At 39.2% G+C, this 16,913-nt stretch overlaps 1 protein-coding gene across 1 annotated transcript in view; it reads left to right on the forward strand.

The window, feature by feature from the left end:
• Positions 1 to 8,355: 8,355 nt before the first annotated feature.
• Rasa1 (RAS p21 protein activator 1) overlaps positions 8,356 to 16,913 on the forward strand; it is a 68,289-nt gene continuing 59,731 nt past the window's right edge. Inside the window, exon 1 of the mRNA XM_048331562.1 lies at positions 8,356 to 9,362. Coding sequence (XP_048187519.1) covers positions 8,866 to 9,362 — 497 coding nt within the window. The 5' untranslated portion in view covers positions 8,356 to 8,865. The remainder of the gene's footprint in view (positions 9,363 to 16,913) is intronic.

The raw sequence follows: 16,913 nt of genomic DNA on the forward strand, positions 1-16,913 counted from the left end.
TGAAAAGGACACTTGTCAATGGAAATGGATACAATTTATTGAGATCTTTTCTTGTTCTATTTCAAATAATCAAAACCTCCTAATGATAGTTGTACCATATCTCACCCATATTGAATATGTACAATATCCTACCCATATTCTCTTGTCACTCATCATTGTAGCACTTGGCCATAAAAATCTATCTTTTGTTGACTATCTATGTAGAAACATTCTCTTAATACAACATATCTGAAAGTACAGAGGATTATAAATCCAAAAGCAGCCTTAGGCAAAGACAGTGGAGATCTGAATGACCTCCTCTTAGCTACCTCACTAATTTGTGATAACTCAAAGATATGCTTTACATATTCTTGTATAGATCTTCCTGTAGGAATGACCCAATTATTTTCCCTAGGAGTTTAGCTGTTGAATGACAAACACTTTGTTGGCTTCCTGCCATTCCCTGTACCACTTCTCATTTATGCAACAGAGATCATTCAAATCACCTTCCAAATAAAGAACTTACAATGCAATTCTAGTCTCAGTCTACTTTTAGGAAACTCTACCTAAACATCGTGTGTTGCTGTTTATGCATATAACAGATAGAAAATGAGAAAAGTTAAGAAACTTGGCCAGAGTTATAAAACTAGTAGTGGCAGAGGTAAGATTTAAAGACAGTTTGTTGTAGCATATGAGGGTTGGGGCAGATTTACAGTGCTTATGCTATTACACTGAAATGTTCTATGAACAATCAACAAAGATTCTTGATAAGTGGTTAGAGAAACTGTAAAGATTCAAGCTAATTAACGTAATATATTAGTGTTAAATGTTTTGACTTAATTCCATTCCATTCAATTTTGGGGGGTGCTGGCTACTGAACTAAGGACATCATGCATGCAAATAATGAAATAAATTTCATCCTTCTACCCAGCATTGGTGCCTATATTTATGTGGCTATTTGATTAAATGTCTGCCTTTCTCTCTCTAAACTATATACTCCATGACAGCAAAAAAGAAAGTCTATTTGTGCTTACCATTTTCCCCACAGAACTTTATAAATATGGAAGCAGAGAATCAGTGTAAGCCATGAATAAGCAGGAATCATTAAGTAGAGAGAGTTGGAAAGGGGGATGATGGTAATGGGGATAGAGTCTGACTCAGAAAAGGAAGTGGCCATGTTGGGAGAAACAGAATAAAGCAGTGACTGAGCACTTGAGTCATAAGAATGATAGACTGACTGAAGGAGATAATAACATGGTGCCCATTCTTCAGACATGACCACAGATGTGCTTTCTATTTCCCAAGAGTTACTTCTGGATCCTAAACAATAAGACATTACAGTCCTCTATGACACAAGACAATACTTTATAGTGATCCAGTTTTCTTGTCCTGCTTACATCCCCAGAAGTCCTTGAAATAGGCCTTGATCATTTGAGGTAAATTACTCAAACCTTTGGAACTCGAAAGAATAACAGATCCATCAACTGGAAATAACAATAATATTGTTAGAGTTTTCAAAGTTGTGAAGAAGACAATGCATACAAACACACTTTGAAAATCTGAAAGTTTTTTTATAAACCACTGAAATACTTTGGGAGAACCTTAATGAAAATACTTTTTCTAATCAAATTACTTCTCAAAAATATTTTTGATACTTGTCCTTAGATCCTTCACATTTTTGTCACTGAGCTATTGTATGTCCAGCACATAATCACTTTTGTTCTATTATGTTTTCTAGCTCAAAGTACATATTACAAAAAGAACAGAAGCTGGGCACTGGTATAGCTCATGCATATTATCCTAGCTACTCAGGATGCTGAGATCTGAGGATTGAGGTTCTAAGCCAACTTCAGAAGAAAAAGTCTGTGAGGCTCTTATCTCCAATTAATCACTAAAAAGCCAGAAGTAAAGCTGTGGTCAAGTGGTAGAGCACTAGTCATGATCAAAAAAGTTCTTGGACAGGACAGTCCCCAGGTTCTGAATTCAAGCCCTAGAACAGACACAGATACAGACACATACGCACATACACACACACACACACACACACACACACAAAGACACGGGTAGAATGTGTTAGAATCAAGCAATAATTAGTCTTCCACACCTTCTGGGCAGCACTGCTCTGAGACAAGGCACACTACAAAGAAAGGAGGAGGCCACACCACACCATGATTAACACTGTATAAGCTCCGTAAGTGTTTGTGCTAAATAGCCTTGGTGGGTTACAGTATAGGAATAAATAGATGTAAATTACCAATATTTAATAGGAAGAAGATTTTCATCCCAGGGATACTCAAATCTGAGTGTAGTTTCATTGTCAAGTTCATACTACTTGGCAATTAACTGTTCTGTGCATGCCAGTTGCCTCAATGCAAGGACCAGTGGTTCTTTACCTGAAGGTTTCTTTAGTCAAGAATCTCCTTAAACTGCAAACAACAGAGCCTGCAGGAGTTGCAAAAGAGAGGTTTCCAGGACCAGCCCTCAACCTATAACAAATGAGAGCTGGTGATTAACAGTGACATTTTTTTTTTTTGTCCCTTAATTGTGACAACTCTCAAAGTGAGTTATGTCTTTCAAGTAGGTTTGAACCCCAGTTGATTGTGTGGTAACCTATTCATTAGTATTTTCTATATTGGGTACTGAGATTTCTCTCCTAAATAAATGCCTTAGCACTCGATATTAGTTTCAACGTTCATTCCTGGTGAACTCTAAACTGAGATATCTAGTCTGCAAACTAATAGTAAGTCTGGGTGGGTGGGGTGGGAGGACATAATGAAAAGGTAAACATCCCATAAACCTAAATTTACAAAACTTAAAGGACTGATTTTATGAAATAGTTTCATATTCCTTTTCTTTTCTTCCTCTCCTGCCTGACTGGAAATTGGCTTTTCCTTTTGTAAAAAGAGCAGCAGGACATAGTACTATTTAAAAATACCCCATTTCATTTTATTGCCAAATTCTAAACAATTTGTTTCTCCATTTCTGTTTAGTATTTGGAAGATTAAGTCTAAAAATCATAATTACATGCTATTATACAACACATTATATTTCAATTTAAAAGAATTAAAGAATAAGTAGAATTTTGGAAAATGAAAAATGGTGTGTTAAAGACAACATAAGTGGGGCTGGGGATATGGCCTAGTGGCAAGAGTGCCTGCCTCATATACATGAGGCCCTGGGTTCGATTCCCCAGAACCACATACACAGAAAATGGCCAGAAGTGGCGCTGTGGCTCAAGTGGCAGAGTGCTAGCCTTGAGCAAAAAGAAGCCAGGGACTGTGCTCAGGCCCTGAGTCCAAGCCCCAGGACTGGCAAAAAAAAAAAGAAAAAAAAAAAAGACAACATAAGCAGTTGAAAACTCATCATAAGAACATGTGAATGGAGAAATATAGTTGGAAATATCTTAGTGATTTTTAGTTTTGTAAAAAGCTTTTGAAATACTTAGAGGCTATCCCCTATTTATCTATGCCTCAAGTCAAGACTCTCAATTTGTTTCCTCTGTAGTTGCTGCAGGCCATAGAAGAATACTGCACATTTCATAGATTTAGACAAGGGCCTCTTGAGTAGACCAAACAATGTAACCTCAATTGGCACTCTGCTGGATTCCTGAGGTGAAATGTTCAGAGGAATAGGTAGATTTTGGAAGATAGTACAGGTGATGCTTAAAATGTTGCTGACATAGAATGGGAATGAAAGAAGAAAGGAAAAACAGATAGGAGTCCTGCCTGCCCTGATTGGGCCCTATCCCTCGTCTTGAGATCATTCTACTTCCTTCATCTTTCCTTCTGCTTTGAAATCCTATATATACAGGAGCCAAGGCACAGAAAGTAAAGTATATAAATGATGCTGGCTAGAGGAAAATAACAGTCTAGAAATAATGAGGGGAATTTTTTTAACAATGCAAAAGGAATAAATCTGCAAAATACAGATAAGAAAGTTATAAAGATAAACTTTTGAAAAGCAAAGACATATTTTTCTACTCCTTATTCTTCAAAAGGAGTATTTTGAGCTTACTCGTATAAACTCAACTATTTAAGGAGAAATGTTCTAGTGGACCTTTGCTAATTTCCTTTGAAAAAAGTCTTTATAAATTTGGATATCAGACTAATCTTTTAATTTTTCCATGGTGTTTATAATTTTTTTTTTTTTTTTTTTTGGCCAGTCCTGGGCCTTGGACTCAGGGCCTGAGCACTGTCCCTGGCTTCTTCCCGCTCAAGGATAGCACTCTGCCACTTGAGCCACAGCGCCGCTTCTGGCCGTTTTCTGTATATGTGGTGCTGGGGAATCGAACCTAGGGCCTCGTGTATATGAGGCAGGCACTCTTGCCACTAGGCTATATCCCCAGCCCGATAATTTTTATGACTTATTTAGTAATGCCAAATACTGTAATCTCTATAGAGTTATTTACTTTTTCATCATAATATTTAGCCTACATTCCGTCAATGTTATTTTCTGAAAAGATCTTCCTCATTAGAAAAAGCAAAACAAAAAATCCTCATTTGTAGGATTTTGTTATGTGGTCAGTGGATACAGTAGGCTATTAGAGTCAGGAATAAAGACATCTTTTCAAAACGGTTTGCCCAACAAATCTTCTGACACTACATGGGTAAATATGAAGCCACATATGTATAAAGCCAGAGGAGCATGGTTTGGATTCTCAAACACCATGGAAACTCTTCATCATTTTGCCTTAGTCCTCCCAAAGGAAACTAATTGTATGTTTGCTCTAAATCCTACAGGCTGTCTAAAATGGCAACATTATAATTGAGTCAGAATTACTTTTCTACATATTGGACTTATCAAAATGACAAAATGTTTTGGAATCACCATAAGTTACCTTCATATTTGGGCTGCTGGTAAAGTATAACAATCAAATTTTATTTTCTTAAGGTTTTAGCTTCTTTTCATATAGCAATCTTTGCCTCAATTTCTTATTACTTATACTTATTGTTCATTAAATACTATATTTCAATATCTGAAGTAATTTTTCTAAAAGTACAGAGGTAATAGATTATTTTCATCTTTTTTTTTTTTTTTTTTTTTTTTGCCAGTCCTGGGGCTTGGACTCAGGGCCTGAGCACTGTCTCAAGGCTAGCACTCTTATCACTTGAGCCACAGTGGCACTTCCAGCTTTTTCTGTTTATGTGGTGCAGAGGAATTGAACCCAGGTCTTCATGCATGCAAGGCAAGCACTCTACCACTAAGCCATAGTCCCAGCCTGTAATAGACTATATTTATTAAAAGACAAAAACTATTTTGAATTTTCTTCTCTTTTTACGTATATTCTTCTGCTTTTCAGTACTTCCCTGTTTCACTATATGTGTAAATTTAATTAAGACTGTTGACTTGCCTTTGTTAACTGGTGGTACATAAGATAGTACCTAACCCCAGTTGCTGCGGGATCACTATATGCCTCTCCATAAATAGATATTTCATATTTATTCTAAAATTTGCTCTTCAATTTTTGATTTATGAAACTTAAAGACACATATTTATGCCTGGAAATTCAGGGGAAGAAGACATTGAGGTAAAACCTGAGGGAGATATTAGCAGAAAAAAAAGGAGTACATGAGACTTTTAAATCAGAGGACAGGAAGTCAAGGACAGTAGACCAGAATAATGGTAAAAACAAAAATAAGAGAATCAGAAACACTAAAATCTATGGGAAAAAAATGGGTTGGTAAAGACAGAAGACATTTTAAGGAAGTACATTATTTTAAGGAAGCTATTGTAAAAGTTTCAAATTCTCCCAATACTCTAAATAGGAATAAAATATTTGAAAGTGCTTCATGAAATACATGGTAATCTTTGTGGATGAAAAGAAAATACATTTTCTAAGGCTAAACATAATCTAGGTAAGATATTGGGACTATTCATTTACAAATAGACGTAGTAATTTCTCTGAATAGGTTGAAATTGATGTTCTAAGCTGTACCTATCTTGTTAAGGATTGGGATCTGTTCAATGCAGTGTCAAGGGTCCTTTAATGTTCCGCAGAAAGATATGGTGATAGGTTGTATTTGAAATAAAGTTTTCTAGAATACATATACCGAAAAGCAACTAGAAAACAATACATCTTAGTGTATAACACTGTGAGATTCTATTAAATACTAACCATCAATTGTTAAAAAAGGACACAGTGAGAATTTTGTGATTAGAGTAATGAGCCTGCTCAAATGCCATGAGACAGATAGCATTTGAACACTTGAAGATCAAGACCTGGTCACAGACAACTGTCAGTCTAATGGCCTATATTCTTGGATTGATGGTAATGTATGTGTGGAGATGTTGGAGGACCAGGGTTCTAACACACTGCAAGTTTTTAAGCATCAGCTATGTGAAACTGTTGGGAATGTTGTCTTGGGGTTTATACATTAGGCAGTAGAGACCCTTGGCACTTAGATGATCTCATACTGTGAGGGCCTACATTTAAAAGGAAAACTGTTCTTAAGGAGGCCACCACAATTATGCAGGAGTATTTTATTATTAAAGATTTTGGAATTACTTCATTCTTTTCTTTATCACTTCCCCACCTCCTTTTCAGAACAGCACTGGGCTTAGAAGCCCTGTATCCACATCTATTAATCCTAATCCACCAAAGGAATGACATTTATTCTTAGAGAATCTTTTCAAGATATTGAATGTCTCCTTCTGGATTAACATACTACTTTAGTATAGTGGTTCTTAAATGTCACTTTGAGAGCATATTAAACAAAACATAGATTGTTACACAGTTTCCACTTCAGAAAGTCTGAGGTAGGTGCTGAAAATTAGTCTTTCTTACAAGTGCAAAGTATATTGCTGGGTTGACTCTACTGTTAAGAATTCTCAACCCATCTTCAAGTCTCTCAGTTTGGTACTGTTAATCCAGTTTGTCTTCACTGACAAGGTAAATAGAAAAGTGATCTTATGAAGGAAATGCCTTGCCTGCACTTTGTTGTCTCTTTTAGCTAATTGTTCCCCTTTTTAGAGGTCATTCTAGCTCCTTGACATCTTCAGTGTATTTCTGTGTTGGTTTGCTCATCTTAGCAGATGAATATTAATATTAAAATTAATATTCAGTGGGGGAATTCTTTGTGGAGGAATTTACAAGAACAATGCATAAATTTCAAAGGGCAAATTACCAGTATTGAAATTTCAAAGTGTAATGGTTTGTCCATTTATATGGTTACATACACAGTATTGATTCTGTGTATTAGTGAATTCCACATTTGTATATGAGACCAATCTTGCATGGAAAATATTTGGAAAAATTGCATGCTTACTGAACCATGTACAGGTTTTTGTCATTCCCTAAACAAAAGCACAATAATATAACTGTAAATTTACATTTATTGGGTACTATAATGCAGATACACATAAATATATGTATACATGTGTACATACATACATATATACACATGTATGTGTGTATGTACATAACATGTATAAACATAAGATATGTTACATATATTTAATAAGCCATTTGGGACAGTCTTGAGGTTTTTAAAATTAGCAGGTGCTCTATTCATTGATGTTCAACATCATGTATCTTGCCCTGAGTTTTTCATACCCAAACTAGGATAAAAAAATGTATTGTTTTCTGTGACACCTCTATCCTCACACTAAGCACTTAGCTAAAAGAGTTGGGATGGCAGATAAATAAATATGTGTATGAGAGAGAAGGCTAGTGATGAAATCATACATGCTATAGTGGTAGAAATCTGACTTCACAGAACAGTGAAAACACTGATTCTACCATACTTCTTCATCCTTTCAATAGGGCTCTCTTTATACATTTTCATGGAATCCCAGGATTTGGTTTTTAATTTTTTAAAATAATATATAGTAGTCGTATGGTGACTTGCATCATGCAACTAAAATGAGACAGCAGAACAGAACATTTGCTTCAGGCTCCCATTCTCTAGTTTGAGGGCTTCAGGTTAAGGCCCTTTTCCCTACAAGTCAGGAAGTAGGAAGTAGATTGGGGCATCATCCCCTGCCTTCCTCCTCTCCTTCTTTCCTCTCTTCCTTCACCCTTCCCAGTCCACTAACTCCCATCCCTCTACCATTCCCTTCCCTCCCGTCCATCAAACAAAGCCCTAGGAAGGCGGCGCGCGCTACCGCACTCTCAGAAGTGGAGACCCGCCTCCAGGCGATCAGCCGAATGGGACTAGGAACGCGAACGCGCGCCCCCGTCGCTTCCTTCCTCCTCCGGCTCCCTTCCCGGCCCCGCCCCGGACGGGCACGCGCACGCGCAGAGGCTGCCCCTCCCTTCTCCTGCTCCTCCGCCCTTCCTTCCCTCCGCCCTCTCCCCGAGGGCCCCGCCCTCCTTTCTCTGTCGGGTTTCACTCACTGGCGAGCTTGCTTCAGGTAGCAAGCCATTCAGTCAGTTTCCCCGCCACCCCGCCCCTCCGGCCTCCTCCGCTCCCCACCCCTCCGGTCTCGGGCCGGGAGGAGGATGCAGCGGCGCCCGCGGCCCCAGCCCGGGCAGCGGCACCCGTGGTGGCTGCGGTGGGGGTGGCCGGAACTGGGGTGGTGAAGGAGCGGTAGTGGCGGCGGCCGCCCGGGTCCCTTCCCTTCCTCTTCAGTGCAGCCAGGAAGTTTTCCCTGTCTGTGCATGTGCGTGTGCGAGTGTGCGTGTGCGTGTGCAAGGTGAGGCCGGACGGCGTTTGTGCAGGCGTGGTGCTTTTTTGCCCATTCGGCTTCCCGTAAGCCCGGGCGCTCCGGAGGCTGGGCCGCGGCCCGGCGAGGGGGCGCGGCGGCGGGCCCTCGCCTTTTGTTGTTGTTTCCTCCGCCCGCGGAGCCGCAGGGGGACGCGCCTGGGTGGGGCGGCTCGCTGCCGGGGCCTGGTGGCCCCCGGGGCTCCCGGGCGGGCTGGGGCGGCACAGCCCAGCGGGCTTCAACATGATGGCGGCCGAGGCCGGCGGTGAGGAAGGCGGCCCGGTGACGGCCGCGGGCTCCGGCGCTTATCCGGCCGCGTGTCGGGCGAAGGTACCCACGGCCCTGCCCGTGTCCGCAGCCGCCTACCCCGGGCTGGTGGAGGCCGGAGCCGGCGGGACTCTGGGTGGCGGAGCTGAGCTGGGGTCCGGGTTCCTGGGCGCCGGGTGTGCGGCGGGGACCCTGGGGGGCGCCGGGCTGACAGGGGGCGGCGCTGCCGCCTGCCCCCCCGGGGCCGCCGCTGCCGCGGGACCTAGTGGAGAGATGGCGCTCGCCAGGGCGACGCTGGCGCTGCCCGCCGAGACTCTGGGGCCGGGCGTCGGGTTCCCCCCTCTGCCGCCGCCTCCCCAGTTGCCCCCGTTGGGCGCGGGCCTGGGGACCGTGGATGAAGGTGACTCTCTGGATGGACCGGAATACGAGGAGGAAGAGGTGGCCATCCCGCTGACCGCGCCTCCGACGAATCAGTAAGTCCGGGCCGTGTGGGGCCGGGACGGGGGAAGTTGGGAAAAGAAGTGGGAATAAAAGAAGTGAGGGCTTCACTCTTCCCAGATGAGATGTGTTTAAAAAAAAAGTTTAAAAAGAAGCTTCAGGTTTTCCTGCGTAGGGAGTTGATATGGCTCAGTCATCTTCCCGACTGGCGTGCTTGCTGGCGTTTTCGTACGTCGACCGCTTCTCTGGGAAGAAGTAAAGTAGTTGTTGTTATTATTATTATTGCAAGATAGGAAGCTTGGGGGGAATGTGCATCCAAGTGAGAGCCGGTTATAGTTCTGTCTGTTCCAATGGAGGGGGCTATCCCAGGATTTAGCCTAATTTGCCGCTATCTAGGCAGTCACTGCAGTAACCCTGTGAGCGCGGTGCTGGGGCTGAGATGCTTTGAAGATAGGTACTTACATGAGTTTTTGGGGCTCCTATGATTTGGAAAACTCGTTGTTTCTGTTGCACTGTGAACCCCAACTTCTGTGTGCTGAAAGCACAGCGATTCAAACAAGTCTGTGTTACTCTTTGAGAAGTGGGGGAGAAAGGCAAGTCCTGAGTTACAGGTGTCAAATGCTCAGTGAGTTACAGTGAACACTGTCTGCGACTCGGTTCATTGGTTTCCTACGTATTGACATCGATGTAATTCTTTCATATTGAGACCCTGTAAGTACAGCATAGGCGCAAAGCAAAAATTAATAAAGTGCCCTTTCACCATTTTATGGCCAATGGAGTGTTGTGTTTGAAAATTAATTTTGATAATTCACTGTAGTACATACAGGATAAATGACTCCAAACGTTAGAACCTACTCTGTTGTTTTCCTCAGTGGACCTAGGTAAGTATTTTGGAACGCGTACCTCGAGAGGAAAATGTTGAGATGGGAAGTGGTTAATAGTAAGTAAAAGGTTTTCTAGACAATCCTTCACCTCAGTCTTAGTCCAGCAACCTTGGTGAATGTTAGGACAAAAAGATTTGGTTCATATATTGACATTCATGACAGTCTTAAGTTTTTTTGTGGGATAAACGTCTGTAGAGGACTCAGAGAGGACTTAAAAAACTAATTATGGATATACTAATACTAATCCGTTTTTGTCTTAAGGCTACTTGTTTTTATACTTAAGTTGGAAAAAAGTAGTCTAACTTAATGCCAGTCATTGGTTACAGATGTATTTCTATATTTTTATGTTATTCAACACAGCTTTTAACCTTTAGTTTGATTTTATTCCAATTTATCTTATATTTATGTATTGCAAACTTTCCCAGTAAAGTTCTTACTTGCCCACCTTCAAGTATTTTTGAGAAAATCAGTCAATTACATATTTATAACATCCCAGTATATGCTCAGTATTGTGGTTGTAATAAAATTGCAACATCTAATACTAAAAGAGTATAGTCTTGTGCCATTTCATAAGTGAACGGACTTATATTTAGGTTGGGCATATTTAGCGTGTTGTGGTTTTAAAATTGTTTCTAAAATAACTTTTTAAGGAACATTTTAGGGTCACAGCAAAATGGAGTGAAAAGTAGAATATTCCCACCAAGTTTTTAATAATGACTATGATTACTTTAAATTGTGTCCATGAGATGTTCACTAGGTGAATTTTCATCATGATTAGGAATAAAACTATATGACTATATAAGAACGAGTCTTAATCTAAATGTAAGCCCCACCTCCGGGAGGGGAGGGCTCCATGCAGATGCTCCCCACTTTTTAAGTCTGTGTCCAGTACCTGAAGTACCTAGGCAGTTACCTCCTCCTTCTCTGAGGTCAGATCCAACCCACATTCCTATGTCTCCCACCTGAATATGATCCGGCTCTTTTTTCTCTCTTACTCTCTCTTGCTCTTTTCTCTCTTTTTCCCTTCTTTCCCCTCTCTTACCCACACCTCCATCTTGTATGGGCTGGCAGTTTGCTTCCCCCACAATAAACTTTTCTTCCTGAACCATGTTGCGGGTTTCCTTTTTGGTGAACCTTACACTAAACAGGGCTCTTTATTTCATATATGTTTTATATATGTAAATACACACACTTTATATTGCTTTGGATCGAAAACAAGGCCTTATACATGCTAAACAAGTGCTGTACAACTGATTCTTATCTCCAGCCGAATTTCTAGTATAGTTAAAATTATCACTAAAAGGAAGGAGGAAGGAGGTGTGCAAACCCATGACTCCTACCCCTTCTTTAAAAAGGAGTCTTAGATCAAATAAGCCACTGGAGACAATACAATGCAGTGTCTAAGTATGCTAAGTGTAAATTGAGACAAGATTTGAGTTGGACTCTTGACTGTCACTATGTGATCTTAGAAAGGTCAGTTGTCCCATCTTTTAAAATGGGTACAACAGTAATGGTACTTATCTCAAATCTTATATGGTTATTTTTAAGGTTTAACAAGCATTTTGATTTTTTAATGTAGTACCTAACGTAGAGAAGTGCAACAAATATCTTTGTCTATTCTAAATAACAATAATGCAACTCATCATTAAATGGCTTAGCAGTTAATTTTGGTACAGAGACTCCCTTAGTCATAGCTGTGTTAATTGTATTTTACTTTTTTGAGACTAGGTATCAATATATTACCCAGCCTGGACCCAAGTTCCTGGGCTCAAGTGATTGTGCTGCCTCAGTCTCTGTCCTGAGTAGCTGTGATGATAAGTTCAGTACTAACACATGGATTTTAATTTCTATTTTAGAGAATGTTTTGAATTCTAAGCCAAGCCTACTATGAGTGCTTATGTTTACATTTTTATTTCAAATTTGTTTATGTTTCTAAGCAGTCAGCTAAACAATTAATTTCTACTTTTAAATAGGAAAAGCCTTACCAACTTGGTTAAGTAATGGCAATCTTTTATAAAAACAATCACAAAAATATTCTTTGACTAATTAGTGTTTGATTATAAATAACTGAAACTTACAACAGTGAATAGCATGGTATTAGGAAGGTGTAGGTCATATAATTGAGTTGACAAGTATTTTGTTAGATTAGGGTTCCCTAAGTCAGGGAGTTCATAGGTGGTTTTGTTGCCCAGAAAAGTGTCAAGTATGTAGAATGATCAATGAAATATATTGACACCATCAGAGTTAGGAACCTTATTTTTCACTGGGCATGGTAAATCATTAGTCGTGTGTTTATTGCTAATAACTTTCATTAGTTTGCTTAAAGCTGGAATGGTTTAATATAACTTGTAAGTATTAAATTTTTTGAATATTTTCCTTTTTGAGACTTACAACAAAATGTTAAAAAGAAAAAAATTCTGTACTTTTTTTTCTGCTATGAAGGACTTTTTAATGTAAAATTTATTTTCCCTGTGAGAGCAAAGGTGAAAGTAATTTGCCACGGGTAGTCTATACTTTTTATGGTGCTTTTTGTTCTGTTCCCACCCCCCCCCCCCACTTTTTTGGTATGGATTAATAGTGGTAGTAGAGGAGAAGAGAATTATTCCTTTGGAGTATCTTCCATTATATATAGAGATTATAAACTGTTAATTTGCAGTAGCAAGAGATCTTTGGAGAAAGAAATGGTGTGTGTGTGTGTGTGTGTGTGTGTGTGTGTGTGTGTGGTGTATTTGGAACATCTGGTAATTAGTTAGTTGCTATGTTTTAGGAATAGGAAAATGGCATATTTCAAAAGTCTTGAATTCTGTTACCGCTTGGAAAGTCATAGAACATGGTTTATATCTGGTGGCTCTTCCTTTTTGAGAGTAGATTGTTAGAGTTGAGCAATGGCTGCCACTTTAGGATAAGTAAATGGCCTCTTCTTTCAAGGAATGTCTCTTCTAGAGAAGTTTTAGGTTTAGTAAAAGGAAGTTAGTGAACCAGTATCTTTGATTTAGGTAAATTAAGGTGAATATCGAGTAAAGTGTGAGCGGGGGATTATTGGGGTGTTAAAAAAGTAAAATGTGTATGGTTAAGTAAATTCACAGAGGAAAAGTAGATACATTTTTCTGTGCTGCTTGATTTTTTTTGACTAAGGGTTATTAGTCTGATTTCCTTACCTAATGATTATAACAAGTCAAAGAAGAAGTGTAAGTTTTATGCCATACCTTTTGGTCCTAAGTGAAGAGTCTGTTCTCTTAGGCTTTATCTGTAGTGGAGGAAGGTTAAGGCAATGCTACTATTTCTGATGTACAGAGCATAACCAAAGGTTAGAATTGGTCTGAATTATTGATGAACTACTTTGGAGGAAGCTGTGCAGACATGACTGACAGATAAAAAGGTAAAGTGCAGCTGTAGCTTAGAAAGAAGAAAGAGAAAATGAAGAATGGGCTCTGGTTGCTTTACTTCGGTCTCATTTCTACCCTTTAGGGAATGAGCAAAGTGTCCTTATAAACAGTCAGATAACCAAAACAGTATCTTGGGGTGGAAAATTTTTTATAATAGTTAACAATAAGAATAATTATTGCTACTGACACATCTTTTGTTGTTTACTACCTAATGGAAACTCTTCTCATTGTGTAGCTGTACTATTTTTGTTATGTAATGCTGCATAATAAAACAATCATTTACATTTTTAATTTACTTTTCATCTTTTATTATATTAGTTTTTAATGGTCATGAAGCTTGTACTTGGGCCCCTTTGCTCAAGGCTAGTTCTCTGTCATTTTGAGTCATAGCACCATCTTCTTTGGGTGGTTAATTGACGATAAGAGTCTCATGGAGTTTCCTTCCTGGGCTAGCTTTGAACTGTGATCCTCAGATCACTTCCTCCTGAGTAGCTAGGGTTACAGGCATGAACCATCAGCACGAGGCTAGTCATTTACTTTTGATTCTGAAATTAGGGTCATACTTGATGGATACTGTTCCACATGTCATCTTTTGTCCATAGTGTTTCAGTAGGTTTCTTATTAAATAAAGCTGGTGCCTCAGTTGGGCTGGTTGGAAGAACTGGTGGATAGCTGAACATTTTTTTTCCTTCCCTGGTTGTATAATCTCTGCTCCTAAGAAGCATTCTGAAAGGATAAAGGGAGACTCTAAAAGAACAAGCCTCAGAGTGTCAATACTTACCAAGCCTCTTTTAACCAATGTTACTTACATGACCCAGTGGAAAGTTAGAATGGGAGGAAAACATAAGAGATTGAACACTGGGAGATTCTTGATATCAACAACATATCATATGTATTACTTATTTGCACAAAATATCAGATACCATTACTGGTGATGAGGAGTGGGTTGGGAGAAATGGGAAATTACTTGTAAGTCCCTTTGTAGGCCAAAAATGATAAATTGTCTTTCATTAAATGAGTCTCAAGGATCCTTACAATGTTACTTTGTTACTATTACCTTAGTTTTAAACAAAAAAGTAATGCATATGCGTATTGGCTGTGGTTCATTAGTTGAATATGTATATGATAATTGTCTTATATCACAATACATATAAGTTTTGGGTTAAGTTAAAAATAGTTGTCAGTAGATAGTTTAATGATAATATCTCCATGTGTCTCACCACATCTCAATAGGATTTGGGTATTATTTTAGGCATTTTAATGATATGATTGAATGGATAAAACAGTGGACACTAGGGGAACAAACAAATATAAAAATATATAGTATAATTGAAATTTGGGTGATTACTCAAAAATAGGATAACATTTAGTTTACAAACAAGTACAATAAGTTTTAAAAACTCAGACTGTAGTTGTTAAGGAGTTAAAAAGAAAAAAAAGTAAACGGAAGAGTGATAGTGGAATTTCATACCATAATCTTACTAGGGTTTTTGTAGCATTGATGTTTATCATTACACTAGAGATATTAGGCATTCTAGTGACAGAGGGAACCTTTTTATGGCCCGACTACAGAAGCAGACTAGGTGTAGCAGCTGATTAACATAACTGAACATAGTTAGTGTTAGAGTATCCTTATTCTTATAATTTCTTTGGAAAGTGTTTAGGATAATATTTATAATAATTTTTGTTTTGTTTTTAAGAAAGATGGCAAAACCTCAGCACCTTACACTTACTCATGATTTGTTGGATAAAAGGCACTTTACAAGAATCTCTCCCTTTCCTTCTCTCTCTCTTCTCTCTTTATTTATTTTCCCATCCTCTCATTGGTGTGTGTGTATGGGTGTGTGTGCATCACATACATGCGTGTCTCCCCCCCCCATCCCCCCAGTTCTTGGCTGGCCTTGAACTCTTGATCTTTTTGCTTTAGCTTCCAGGGTGTAATTACTAGTGTGTCCCAGTCAACTCAACATAGATGTTCTTATTCAATCTTTCCAACTATACAATGAGAATAGCTATTGTTCTTATAATTAATGTTGAGAAAACAGAGTGATGCAGCTGGAATTCTAGTGCAAACACAGATTATTTCTTATCCAATATGTGTGGGAGGAGTGTTTCACGTTTCAGTTTCCAGATACTGGAATATTTGCATGGACTTAAGTGGAACATTCCAAATCCTAAATCTGTTCATGTCTTTTGAGAAAGTCATCTGAAGCCAAGGAGAGGGACCTCAGCAGAAACCATCTGCCAGCACCTTGGTATTTGGTCTTCCAGCTTCCAGAACTGTGAAAATACACTTGATGTTGTTCAAACCACGTAGATTGTGTTACTTTGCTATGGCAGCCTGAATTGAACAATTCATGCATAATTCTGCACATTTAAAAATAGACAGCTGGGTGATTTTTTTTCATTTAATGCACATCCACCACTTGAGAAAGTTTTCATTCTTTTAATACTTGCCTATCATGAGAAAGAAAAGTTTGTCTTATTTTATTTCTTTATTAATTGCAAACTTTCTCTGTTGCCATGAAATCGTATGAACATTTTGCCTGAGCTGGATGGCCTTGAATTATGATTTTCCTGAATTAGCTAGCTTACTATTTTTTTTGTTACTGATGTCTAATGTAGACCTATTATGGTCTGATAGGAGACACTGCATATTTCTTTATTTTAAAAAAATGTATTGTAGGGGCTGGGGATATGGCCTAGTGGCAAGAGAGCTTGCCTCGTATACATGAGGCCCTGGGTTCAATTCCCCAGCACCACATATACAGAAAGCGGCCAGAAGTGGCGCTGTGGCTCAAGTGGCAGAGTGCTAGCCTTGAGCAAAAAAGGAAGCCAGGGACAGGGCCCAGGCCCTGAGTCCAAGGCCCAGGACTGGCCCCCCCCCCAAAAAAAAAATTATTGTAAAGATGATGTACAGAGGGGTTAAAGTTACATATTTCTTACAGTATGTTTTATGGCTCTATGTGATTTGTGTTGGCAAATTTTCTATGTGAACTTGAAAATACTGTGCATCTGGTGCTGTTTGATTAATCTATAGACATGAATTTTATCTACTTGATTCATTGTTCTGTTGAGTGCAACTATATCCTCACTGATTTTTTTTTTCTTTTGTCTTTTGGATCTGTTGATTTCGGATAGAAGCATGTTGAAGTCTCAACTATGTAGTATAGTCATGTACTTTTACTTACAATTCTGTTTTTCTCACAGTTTTATTAGGGTAGCTATACATATTGATAAGATTTTTTTGACTGTTGACTCCAGTGTTTCCATGTTAGGTGAGACATTCATTGTTTTCTCAGCCACTGTAGGTGGG

Source organism: Perognathus longimembris, chromosome 22 (genome assembly GCF_023159225.1).
Source record: "Perognathus longimembris pacificus isolate PPM17 chromosome 22, ASM2315922v1, whole genome shotgun sequence".
Lineage (NCBI taxonomy): Eukaryota > Metazoa > Chordata > Mammalia > Rodentia > Heteromyidae > Perognathus > Perognathus longimembris.